This window comes from Triticum dicoccoides, chromosome 4A, assembly GCF_002162155.2.
Source record: "Triticum dicoccoides isolate Atlit2015 ecotype Zavitan chromosome 4A, WEW_v2.0, whole genome shotgun sequence".
NCBI lineage: Eukaryota > Viridiplantae > Streptophyta > Magnoliopsida > Poales > Poaceae > Triticum > Triticum dicoccoides.
In genome coordinates, this window is record NC_041386.1 from 743,614,982 (window position 1) to 743,627,875 (window position 12,894).

The following is a 12,894-nucleotide window of genomic DNA, read 5'->3' on the forward strand; positions in this document are numbered from 1 at the left end:
CTTACCCCCGTCGGGGAGGCGCAGATGGCCGACGCCTGCGACATCCATGCGCTGGACGGCCGCACCAGGCTTTTCCTATTTGACACATTCTGTGTCAAGTAGTCAATGGTTCGCACAGGCTAATTCAAGCTAGCGATTGAACTGGGCCGACCCATCTCAGAAGCTAACGAGTACACGCATCCGGTTTTGGGAAAATTCTGGAAGGTTCCAGCTTGGTTTTTCTGGTTTTGTGAAGATTCTAGAATGTTCCTGAACCGTTTGTTTTACTGGTTTTTTTCATGTTTCTGTTTCTGTTTCTTTTTTCTTTTTTGTTCAGTTTCTTTTCTTTATGTTTTTTTAAATTTTCACAACATCTTCATAAAAAATTGGGGATTTCAATTAACAGTTCCGTTTCAAAACTTGTTTGCTAATTTCCAAGAATATTCATGTTCCTAGAAATTGTTCACAGATTTCAAAAATTGTTCGAAAGATTCAATAAATGTTCCTGTTTCTAAAAATTGTTCATAAATTTCAAAAATTGTTCGGAAGATTCATAAAATGTTCTCATTTCTAAAAAATGCTAAAAAAATTTAAAAATGGTTCATGTCTTAAATTGTGTTCGGGAATTTAAAAAATGTTCCGTTTCAATAATTATGTGCATTTATCAAAAAAATTGTGTTTCAAATTTTGTTCTGAAGTTTAAAAAAAAGTTTGGTTTTCAAAATTGTTTGCTCCGAATTTAGTTTTGGAATTTGAAAAAGAGTTCCAGTTTTGAATTTTTTTTTGCGTTTTCAAATTTTGTCCCTGAGTTTCATCAAATGTTCGTGTTTCCAAAAAATTAGGAATTTCAAAATATGTTGCCATTTTGAAAAAATGTTCATGTATTCTTTTTTACCAGAGTTTCAAAAAATTATTCAGTATTTTCAAAAAATGTTCTTTTTTTCTGAAAATGTTTGAGTTTTTAAAATTTTGTTCACAAATTTAAAAAGTGTAACATTTTCTTTTTTGAAACAAATTTCTTGGGTTTGATATTTTGAAAATACTCGGATCTGCGATGGTTTTAGTTCTTAATTGTTTCGCACAGCCGAATATTTCAGATACTGTTGTTAGTTGAACTGGAAAATCATTTCTTCTGGAACGGGAGCCCCTGGGTTCGATACGTACAACACGCTATTTTTTTTTGGTGTCCAGAGTCGCGCGATACTGGTTCGCTGCTGGTCGCTAGCTTGGGCCGGTCCATTCGGATGTCTGCTTGTGCGTTCGGCCGGCAGTTTGCCGCAAAGAGCGGCAGACAGGAGCTCCCTTAGACGGCCTGGGCCGCACTGCGCCGTTGCTGGGCCAAGTGCACAGTGCACTATGGTCTTTTTTTTTCAATTTTGCTTTTCTTTATTTCTTTTACTGTTTTGCATTTAATTTTTTGCCTCAGATGACTTCTGTAAAAATTGGTAACTTGTCTCAATAAATATTATGCAATATTTTTCACTGTCATAAAAATTTGAACCTTATTTGAATTTGGTTTAATTAGAAATGATTTAAATGGGCTGTTTTGGGTGCTGTTTTTGGATGCTAGGTTTAAAATAGCAAACAAGTGATGTTGTTTTCTTGCACATAATTACATTTGGAAAATTTGCTAAAACATGAGCTATTTTTCAGACATATTTGTGAAACTTTAAGTTTCACTTATAATTTGAATTTTCAATTTTGACTAGGGGTTTGAGAGTTGAATTATTTCTTAATGCAATTTAATTATGATGATCATGATGACATGGCACATTAGCATGTGGTCACTGTAGCATGACATTGGGGGTGTTACACCGTGCTGAGGCCATCGATCGATGATGGTGAATTTTAGTTTTTGGAGCACGTGTCAACGATGGGGTTCGTTAAGAGACATCTTGAAGAACAAATGGATGTAGTGGGCCTGGAGAAGCAGAAGCCCATGGTTGTGAGACAGGCAACGCGAACCAATCAGAACCACAAAAGAAATTTCTCAGAAAAAATCCATGAAAGAAAATTAGTTCAAAAACACGAATTTTGTGAACATTTTTCAAACTGTTGAAACATTACTCAAATTTCCCAATGGTTGTCTTAGCCATCTAATTTCTTTTTCTGGTCACCAAGCTCCAATGTATTTTATGTTGGAGCAGTGATTCTTGCCAGTTTTGATTCTGGTTGGTTGTCATCGTTGTATCTTATGGGTTGGGATCATTTGTCCAAATGATGCAGTGCAATTCATACCAGCGACCAATTTCAATTCGCATGTGGAGATAGTTCATAGACCACATAATGGGCATACCCTTATCTATTTATGTACTAAGCTCCTTTAATTTGGAGGCTCCTTGTGCACCGGGGTAGGCCCAAAACTGCACTCAAGCCACACGCGAGCTACCCTAATGGGCCGGACCAGTACATAGTGCTTTAGCCCGAGGGTTGGCCCAAAAGTGCACTCTGCGTTTGCAAAAAAATGCACTTAGGCAAATTGGAAAGTAGTGGCTACACCCAAGTTTGATGCACCCCATGATGAACAGTAAAATCAAAACAAATATAAAAAGCTTAAAAATCTAAAACTTTGTGGCATTGATTATGAACAAATCGTTTACGCACTTGCAAAGTTTGGTAGCCAAATAACATCAAATGATCTCCATACAAACGAAATACAACTGCTCAAACATTACACATACGTTTGAGCACAAATTTTGTTTCTTGTGTACAACACTCCTCGGATGTCATTTGGCCACCAAATTTTGCAAGCACCTAAGACATTTAGTCATAAACGAAGCTATAAAGTTTCAGATTTTATTTAATTTTTTGATATGTTTTTTATTGTGGGTTTAGCATGGGCGCATCTACCTAGGGTATAGAAAAACCACTCCCAAGTAAAAGTCATGTAAAATAATACTAGCTCAGAGGCTACAAGCATGGCCCAGCCCGGGGCACGATACATTTGTGGCTCCACCCTGCCTAATGCCTAACGCGAAGTGATAATGCATCGAAACATGATGATTTTCTCGATATGCTGCGTTGAACTAGACCATGACAATTGACAAGAAATGTACGGGAAAAGACATATTTTCAGCATGATTTGATGGAAGCTAAGGTACCGCTCTTCTAGTTGATGATGTTTATGGTGAAGTGTCAAGATCTTGTCTATATTATTGGTACCTTGTGATGGTGATTTTGGTGGGTCTATCTTGAAGCCATCGATCCATGATGGTGAATTTTAGTTTTTGGAGCACGTGTCAACGATGGGTTTCATTAAGAGATATCTTGAAGAAGGAATGTATGTAGTGGGCCTGGAGAAGCAGAAGCCCATGGCTATGAGACCGGTAGCGCGGCACCAATCAGAACCACAAAAGAAGTTTCTCAAAAAAAACTGCAAAAGAAAATTAGTTCAAAAACTCAAACTATACGTCAATCAAATTGAAAACGAAATTTACGTGATGGCAACCCCACCAAGGACATGACAGCACCGGAGGAAAACGAGTTTGAATTTTCGTTACAGTTTAGTGTGCGTGTCGGTACTTCTCTGGAGCCAGGCCATCACCCCCTCTCTCTCGTCCGTCCATATAGCTATCATCCATTCATCGCCATCTCCCGCCAAACAAATCCTCCAATGCCTCCTCAATTATGTATTAATTGTCTTCTTCCTCAAGCCCTATTCACATATGTGATATGTCCCATGATATTAGAGGTGGGCAGGGGCCGAATTTGTTGTTTTCACCCGTTTGCTAAACTTAAGCACGATCTGACCCCGGTAGCATGTCTGCGATGCGTGTGTGTGCTATGGGCAGGCAGAGACAAGCTCTCCTCGTGATAAGATTGACAGAATATGTGTCTGTGGTTTAGATTAGGATGTGGTTTGATGGACTTTCCTCGAGCAAAAAAGCCAAGCACCTACCGCCGGCAGTAGGTTTATATAGGGGCTGTTTGGTTCTAGGCCTAACATTGTCATATTTTGCCACACATTTTTGCCAATCTTGTCTAAGGTTAGTTTATCAAAATGAGAGCCACAAGTTAACAAGCCTAAGGGAATCTTGCCACACTTTTTGTGTGTATGCCATGTGGGGCCCAAGTATGGCTTGCCTAAGGTGTGGCTGGAACCAAACACTCACTTAAGTTGGTCAAACTTGTCTAACCTTAAGTGCAACAATTTTTGACAAAGTTAGTCGCAAACCAAACAACCCTATAGCCTACCGCCAAAGGCCCCGGTGGTAGCATATTTTTCACGCCAAACGGGCGTGACGACGTAGTTAATTGCTACCGCCATTGATCTTGCGGTAGGTTGTGTATAACCTTACCGCCTCGTCCTTGGTGGTAAAAAAAGGGTTATATCCTGAATTTTTTTCGAACTGAGAAGTTTAGCAAAAGGGTCAAAACAATGAATTCGGCCATGGGCACGCGATATGCTTTCTATTCCACACATATACGTGATGCGATGGTCGGAAGATGACCGCCCGTGGTTGATCTGCTGCTGTCCAGTGCCCAGCGGTTCAACGTCTCTCTCTCCCTCTCTAAGAGAGAGAGAGAAAACCACTGGGTCATGTGATGTGATAGCAGGTCATCATGTGTGGTGTGTCTGTTCCCGCGCTAAAGAGGTTCACAGCTACAGTGGACGAGAGATGCACAGCCACCCAAATGTGTCATGTGTGAGGGAGATCTGAAATCATCCACATGCTCAAGTTGGAGCCACATATTTCCTTCTTCATTTTACCCTAGACTAGTACTGTAGCACCGTGACTTTTCTTCTGAATGTTAGAGGATCTGATTTCATTTTCAAGAAGGCAAAAGTCAAGGTTCTTCGCTTTGCAAAGAAATAAATCACATGCTTCACTGCATGTGCAAGTGCACACAGGTAAATTGTAACCCCTGTTTCGTCCAGAGCAGAACTGTACGGATGCATTAAATGAAAATCTATATACGCATACTACACATATGTATATTGCATGTAGAATTTTCCAGGTCTTTTTAGCTGTCTTGGAAACCTCATTTCGGTTTTTCTTCCGTTCGCCCATTATCCCTTGTAGAATGTAAATATAAATGCTCTAAATTAATGTAATCCCGTGAACAGCCCCGCAGCCAGAGGAGAGCAATCCAGTGTTTTTTTTTGTTTGTAATGTTGGCAGGAAAGTGACAAATTCATTGGTTAGAAAGGGGTGTTGCAAAAGGCCAACATGCCTAGCAATGTACAAATAACAGGAGAAAACTCAGACATGAGAGCGGTTAGACTCTTTCGAACCATGTTTATTTCAAATAAAGATATAAACACTGAAAAAGAAATACAGCAAGATCTAATGTATTTCTTTTTAAGTGTTTATATCTGTATTCATCTGGTTAGACTCTTTCGAACCATGTTTGCCAATAAATAGCTTGCTGTAATTGTTTTTTCATTTTTTGTTTTTTTCTTCTGAAATCTCAGTGATTCGCAGTGTTATCACTTATCACGTCGAGTCATGGGCTTCATGTACGACATATCTTACCAAACACAAGTGGTAGGGATGATAATGGCCAAAACCGTCTACAAAACCAGCTATATAGGATATGGTAAGAGCTTTTAGCTTCCAGATACAGTCCCATTTGAATTATAGTTTGGTTGTTGTTCCTAATATACCACAATGTAGGATAATCAATTTATTAGTCAGATTACCAGGCCCTTCAAATATGGCTATCTGATTTGTTAGTTACATTTTATTTATTAAAATTTATTAGGAACAATTAAAAACATATTAGTTAAATTATATGGTCATGTGATTGAACTTACTTGCCATTGTGTTGTGTTGCAGTTATGCGTCCAACTGTCGAGAAATAACCCCAACAGATGGGTGCTTTTTGTGGAAGCAAAATGTTGGCTCTCGGGTGCCAGCACACCCTATATGCGCATTTTTAATAATTTCAGAAAAGATTAAAAAATCCGAATCTTTTTGGCATCAAATATGATCAAGTATTGTACTCATATAAAAAGCTTGGCCAACGAATGATTCCTGTTGACTTCAGGGCAAGAAAAACAAATTTATGATGCCAATATAGCAAAAACAATACTTTGTATACAGCGGTTTTTGGCAAATCTCTGACCTAGGATACAATGAAAATCATTCCCTCGTGAATCTTTTTATACGAGTACAATGCTTGATCATGTTTGATTCAATAAGTTTCGGAATTTTATGATTTCCTTTTAATTACTAAATTAATTTTGAATATAGGGGGCTGGCACCCGAGAGCACAAGTGTATTTCTCGTTTATTGTTTTCATTCTTACTGCCAACATGGGAATTTATAGAAATGTTCATTAAAAGGGATAAAGACCTCAACACATGATCTATTCTCTAGCATAAATATTATTTGTGAACTTTCTAGAAAATGGTGGAGACAAGGAACCATATTTGCTATGCTTGGTTTACCAAGTCTTGAACCTAGCAACAGTCTTGTCACTGCTACATTTGAGAGATGTTTTTCGACCATGAGAATTGTAAATATATTTGCTCTACACACACACAGAGAGAGAGAGAGTAATGATGCGGTCATGAAAGAATATTGAGGCCTATTTTGAAGGGTCACGCTACGCGTCGGCTGGCGGATCTTTCTAAAAGATCTGCCGCCTTGGCAACTTTTAGATCCAGAGCGATGAAAAATCAGATGGAACGTCCGTACCATGCAACATGGGCAGTGTTGCAGAATTCTTTGCAACAAAGCTTATTACATTGCAGAAACCTTTTGCGACATAGGTGAATGCTTTTTTTTCTTCACTATTTTTGCAACATGGGTGTTGTCTTGCAAGAAAATTCGCAACACGGGTAATGTTGCACAAATCTACAGTTTTTTTTTTGTCTTTAATTCTTTTGCAACATGGATTTTGTTGCAGAAGGCAATTTTGTAATACACATGATGTTGCAGAATGTTTTTTGTAAAAAAAGAGACATGTAAATGACACGTCACACACAGAAGAAGTGGTGGATCGCTCCGGTGAGATCCGCCAGCTGAAGGCAAGCGCTTTCCTATTTTGAATGTAATGCTCTTAATTTTAGGCACAATTGCACAAGTCTATTTAATATGTCACTAGGTGATTTTTTTTATCGGCCATCGAGATCCACTCTCTATAATTTGCCACCGCTAATAATATTTGCTTCCACAACTTAGAGTTCAGTATACTTTATTGCTCAAGTACATTCAACTAGTATCTCAAGTGAAACACTTTATTTTGGGGAGCACTTCTACTGGACATATTAGACATTTTTCATCGTTGAGTATATTACTTTTATGTATAATATTACTTGATATTCACACGCATAATGCACACGTGGACACCCGGACGTTTTCACCCCAAGTCCGGGCCATTGATCAACTTTGTGAATGGCACCAAGACCGCCAATTCTCGGACATCATAGCATAACCCGAGCATTGATGTTAATAGTTTTGACTATCCTGAGCTCCCTCCTGTTAGCAGATTATTTTCTGACGTATTAAAAACAGCGGACTTATTTCTAAACACTGTTAACATTGTAAAGCTAAAGTGAAAGAGTAATGCTAGACACACGGGCTTTTACAGGGGATTTACTTAGTGGTTAGGATTTGATTGGTTGAGGTTTAATTAAGTGAGGCTGGCCCATCACTTGAAATTAGGAGGAGCCAATTAGAGGAGGGAAGGCAATGAGTCCGTGAAAGTCCGTTGTTCCTTTGCCCGTGAGTCTAGTATTATCGACAGTGAAACAAAAATGCTACATCGACGAGCATATTACGCATTTACGGGCCATCAAGAATTGACGACTCAAAAGCCAAAACTAACCCAATAGAACCATGTAAGAGTCCGTGCATGTAGCATTGCCCAAGTGAAAACCCCGGTCACGGCAGCCCAGCTCTATATAAACCGCGCTGGCTCACTAACTTCATGCATCCAGAGTCCACCAATTTTTGTTTCGAGCGGCGCCGCGATGGAGTCACACGCCGTTCCTAGCGAGCAGCCCGCGTACAAGCCGCTGCCATCCACCGCCAACGAGGACGCCCATGAGCACCAGGGCGGCGGCGTGAGGTGGCGCGCGTGCGCTGCCGTGCTGGCGGCCTCGGCCGTGGTGCTCGTCGCCGCCACCACGCTAGGAAGAGGAGCCAGGGTGGACGAGGCGGCCGACGAGGACGCCGGCGGGTTCCCGTGGAGCAACGAGATGCTGCAGTGGCAGCGAGCCGCGTTCCATTTCCAGCCGGAGAAGAACTTCATGAGCGGTACGTGAATAGTTCGTTTTCAGATTCAAATTCCGTTTGTGTTTCTCTGGCGTGGTTTGATCCACAAACTGATGTTGCTGTCTTTGCTTTCTGTTTGCCGGCGGCGGCGGGCTACTCCGGCGACATGCAGATCCCAACGGTACGTTAGTGCTCACTGACTGAAACGGAGATTCCACGTGGCATATATGAAAGTTGGATAAAATATAGTACTACATGAGTAGAAGAACACAATAACGTGGTCTTCCTTCCCAAAATATGATACAAAATTATAAGGCATATATATTCTCAAAATCTCAAAAATATACTATAAGGCATATTTTTTGTGTCCTAACTCCTAACTCACTTTGTTAAGTTTAACCATGTTTAAAAAAACTCAACAGCGCTGCAGTACCAAGTCAGTATATCAGTGGATCCAGTGCGAATAATGATTTTATTGAAAACTTATATGCCCTGTATTTTTAAACAAACAGGGCTGAAATTTATTTGACCAATACATATGTTTTCTGAACCTCACCCAAAGGAATGGATGAAATTTCTTCCGAATTGAAAGCCGAAACCATGCATTTTTATAGCTACCCAAAGAAACATATGTGAAAATTGAGTTGGTGATCTAAACATGAGGTGGTCAAGGAGGGCAACAAGGACTGATTTGATTGATCTGATTAAGCACTCATTGCAGGTCTGGTATACTACCGTGGATGGTACCACCTGTTCTACCAGTACAACCCGAAGGGCATCGCCTGGGCCTTTGGCATTTTGTGGGGCCATGCCGCGTCCCGAGACCTCGTCCACTGGCGCCAACTCCCATTGGCTGTGCTTCCTGACCAGTGGTATGACATTCAAGGTGTCTTGTCAGGCAGCATCACTGTGCTTCCTAACGGCACGCTCATCATGCTCTACACTGGTGCCACCAATGTCTCCACCGTCGAGGTCCAGTGTGTTGCCGTGCCCGAAGACCCAAACGACCCCCTCCTCCGCCGCTGGACCAAGCACCCCGCTAACCCCGTCCTCTCCTCGCCACCGTGGATCAGCACCAACGACTTCCGAGACCCCACCTCCGCGTGGTATGATGGCTCTGATCACACATGGCGCACCGTCCTCGGGTCCAAGGATGATCACAATGGTCACCATGCCGGCATCGCCTTCATGTACAAGACTAAGGACTTCCTTCACTATGAGCTCGTCCCTGGCATCTTGCACCGCGTCGAGAACACCGGCGAGTGGGAGTGCATCGACTTCTACCCGGTCGGTGGCGGCGACAACTCATCACAAGTGTTATACGTGCTCAAGGCGAGCATGGACGACGAACGACATGACTACTACTCGCTGGGGAGGTATGACGCGGCGGCAAACACGTGGACGCCAGTGGACCCCGAGGCCGACTTGGGGATCGGGCTGAGGTACGACTGGGGCAAGCTTTATGCATCCAGCTCATTCTATGATCCGGTGAAGCGGCGGCGCATTATGATGGGTTATGTCGGTGAGGTCGACTCCGTGCAGGCCGACGTCGCCAAAGGATGGGCCTCAATCCAGGTATATATCTATCTGTCTATACTATACATCGATAGCATATGATTGTTTTATGATCTTGCGGCCATCATCATTGGTTCATTATGCATGTTTACTATTTAGATAGATCAACGCATTGCCTCTTGAAATTGCTGCAGTTGTTAAATCAGTGCAATTGCAATGTTGCAAGCATTCTTCTCCGGTATGCAACGTACATGCATGCTTAAATGTTGATGCCTGCATGGCTGATTGGCTGCGAAAAATGGACCTATACGTAGGCCGCGCCGGCACCCGGCGGAAACATGTTAACCACATTTTCAATATATGTCTAGTTTTTTTTTTTGCATCGAATTGGGTCTTTATTCAAAGAAATAACAGCTGGTTACAATCTGCCCATAGGCTGCTGATGAGAAAATTCAGGGCTTTGATCAAGCCAACTGTATATACTCTCCAGCGTACAAGCACGCTGAGCACATTGGTGGGCCGGAAAATTAAGGTCTCTACTAACATGAAGAAAAACTAGGCACTATAGTCTCCACTTCTTGTAAGATAGGCGCCGCAATCGAACGTGAATTGTGGCGCGAGTTCCAGAGGGTGACGAGATCCAAGCAGTCAACCTCCATGATCACACATGTGAAAACCCATGTAGTTGGGCGAAGATCACCCCTTCTCGAAGGGCCAGCAGCTCGGCCACGAATGGGTCCGAGACTCCTGGCAGGGGTTTACACCATGCTCCCAGGAATGCAAGCATCACTGTACTAGTATTCTTTTCCAACCACTGTCATGCAAAGACAAAACCTTTTCCAACTAATAATATACTAGTTTTTTTTAATTTACCCTCATAGTTGGTGCAAGAAGCTTAAATATTATTCACTTAATGATCAACAGGCCGTCCGCTTGAATTTCTCGAGCAATTTTTGAAGTTCGTTATGTGAAGCCTTTGGCACCATTTTTTGTTCGTGTGGTGATTTCACCAGTAGAAAATCAGTTTTGTTCATTTTTTTAGTTCTTGATTGATGTCAGTGTGCACTCATGAGCTTAACTAATTAACTACGTGCGTGCAGTCAGTTCCAAGGACGGTGGCTCTGGATGAGAAAACCAGGACAAACCTCCTCTTATGGCCTGTGGAGGAGATCGAGACCCTTCGCCTCAATGCCACCGAACTAAGCGACATCACCATCGAAACTGGCTCTGTCTTCCATGTCCCTCTCCGCCAAGCTGATCAACTCGACATCGAGGCCTCCTTCCGCCTTGACGCTTCTGCTATCACTGCCCTCAATGAGGCCGACATCGGCTACAACTGCAGCAGCAGCGGTGGTGCTGCCTCCCGCGGTGCGCTTGGCCCCTTTGGCCTCATCGTCCTCGCATCCAGCGACCGTTGTGGTGAGCAGACGGCGGTGTACTTCTATGTGTCCAGGGGCCTCGACGGGGCCCTTCAGACCAGTTTTTGCCAAGACGAGTCACGTTCTTCACGAGCCAGGGACGTGACGAAGCGGGTGGTGGGAAGCACGGTACCAGTGCTAGATGGTGAGGCTTTGTCGATGAGGGTGCTTGTGGACCACTCCATTGTGCAGAGCTTTGCGATGGGCGGGAGGTGCACAGTGACATCACGGGTGTATCCGATGGAGGCGATCTATGAGGCGGCAGGGGTGTACCTGTTCAACAATACCACCAACAGCAGTGTGATGGCGGAAAGACTTGTCGTGCACGAGATGGACTCCGCACCCAACGAGATCATCACGGATGATAAATATTTGCATTTTGAATGAAGATCTTGTGTACCAACAGTGACCACCAAAGTATTGGATCAAAGAATCCCAGGGAAGGATAAGACATATCCAAATAATTTTACACGCCCTCGTCGGGGCTGAAACATGTACATTGGACTATTTTGTTTTCCATTCATGACACTTTGAACAATAAATATCCCTCGATATCTGGTTATTGAGGTCATCCAGTTTTTTGGGGGGCGGGAAAAAGGGATAAATAGCTAGTAGTAGTGCGGGTGCCCACGCTACTACTACGGCACTATAGCTAATTGTTAGTAGTAGCGTTGGTGCCACCCGTGCTAATACTACGTCTGTTAGTAGTAGCGCGGGTGCCACCCGCGCTACTACTAATTATCTTTAGCGGGTTTTATACCCCACGCTACTACTATTACTTTCAAAAACAAAAAAATCTCGATCCCGTGCGTGCTGTCAATGGCAGCAGTGGTTCGATCCAGCGACGGTTGGGGTCGCCGGAGGCATGAACAGGCAGCGGCAGACCAGATCCGACGGTGGCTGTTGGAGAGGGCCCGCTTCTATGGAAGAGCAAGGTAGCAGCATGGGGCTCCTCTTCCCGACCATGCCAGATAGCTCCTGGTCGTCCATGGCGACGACCTGCACGGGCATGGACATGGGAGGGTGAGTCAAACTAGAGGGAGAGAGAGAAAAAGAAAACCAAGGGAGAGAGGAAGGAGATGGAGGGACCAGCAGGGCTGGTCACCGGTGGTGAGGTACTCCGGCATTGTGGTGCGAGGCGGCGGCCTCCTAGACGCCGACGGAAGACCGGCGAGCTCCTAGACGCCGGTGGCGCGAGGAGGCGGCCTCTTTCGGTGCCATGGAGGAGGACGGGCGCATGGGCAAGAGTCCATGTGAGAGCGTATGGAGAGAGAGAGAGGAGAAAGTGGCGGAAGAGAGGAGGGATTTGGGGGAGGAGATGGGGATTTCAGGGCTGTTAAAAACACTGTACTTAGTGGTAGAGAGGGGTATAAACCCGCGCTACTACTATCAACTTAGTAGTAGCGCGGGTTTATACCCCTTGCTACTACTATGGCATTGTCCCGGGGGCATAGTATAGACCACTTAGTAGTATCGAGGGTTATAAACCCGCGCTACTAGTAAGTAGCAGTAGCGAGGGGTATAAGCGCGCACTACTAGTAAGCGTCTACCTATAAGCTTTTCCCTAGTAGTGGGAGCGGGGCGATTTCGCAGATCCCTAGAACCATCACCAATAATCCATTTTATTCTATGTCTATATATTTGTGTAAACACTATGAATACTTAAATTTCACATCACCATTATTCAGAATAGTATGTTACTACTTTCAACAAGTAAACATCAATTCAAATACACATTTCCCGAGTTTAAATTTTAGGAAAAATTCTATATCAAACAGGTGACATATAGTTTAAATAAAATATACAGCTCAAACATA

General features: G+C 43.2%; 1 protein-coding gene across 1 annotated transcript; it reads left to right on the forward strand.

The window, feature by feature from the left end:
• The first annotated feature begins 7,855 nt into the window (after positions 1-7,855).
• On the forward strand, positions 7,856-11,648 carry LOC119288355 (sucrose:sucrose 1-fructosyltransferase-like). The gene is made up of 4 exons (XM_037567991.1): positions 7,856-8,186; positions 8,317-8,325; positions 8,866-9,719; positions 10,760-11,648. The coding sequence occupies exons 1-4, from the start codon at positions 7,901-7,903 to the stop codon at positions 11,462-11,464; spliced, it is 1,854 nt and encodes a 617-aa protein (XP_037423888.1). The 5' UTR covers positions 7,856-7,900; the 3' UTR covers positions 11,465-11,648.
• The last annotated feature ends 1,246 nt before the right edge of the window (positions 11,649-12,894 follow it).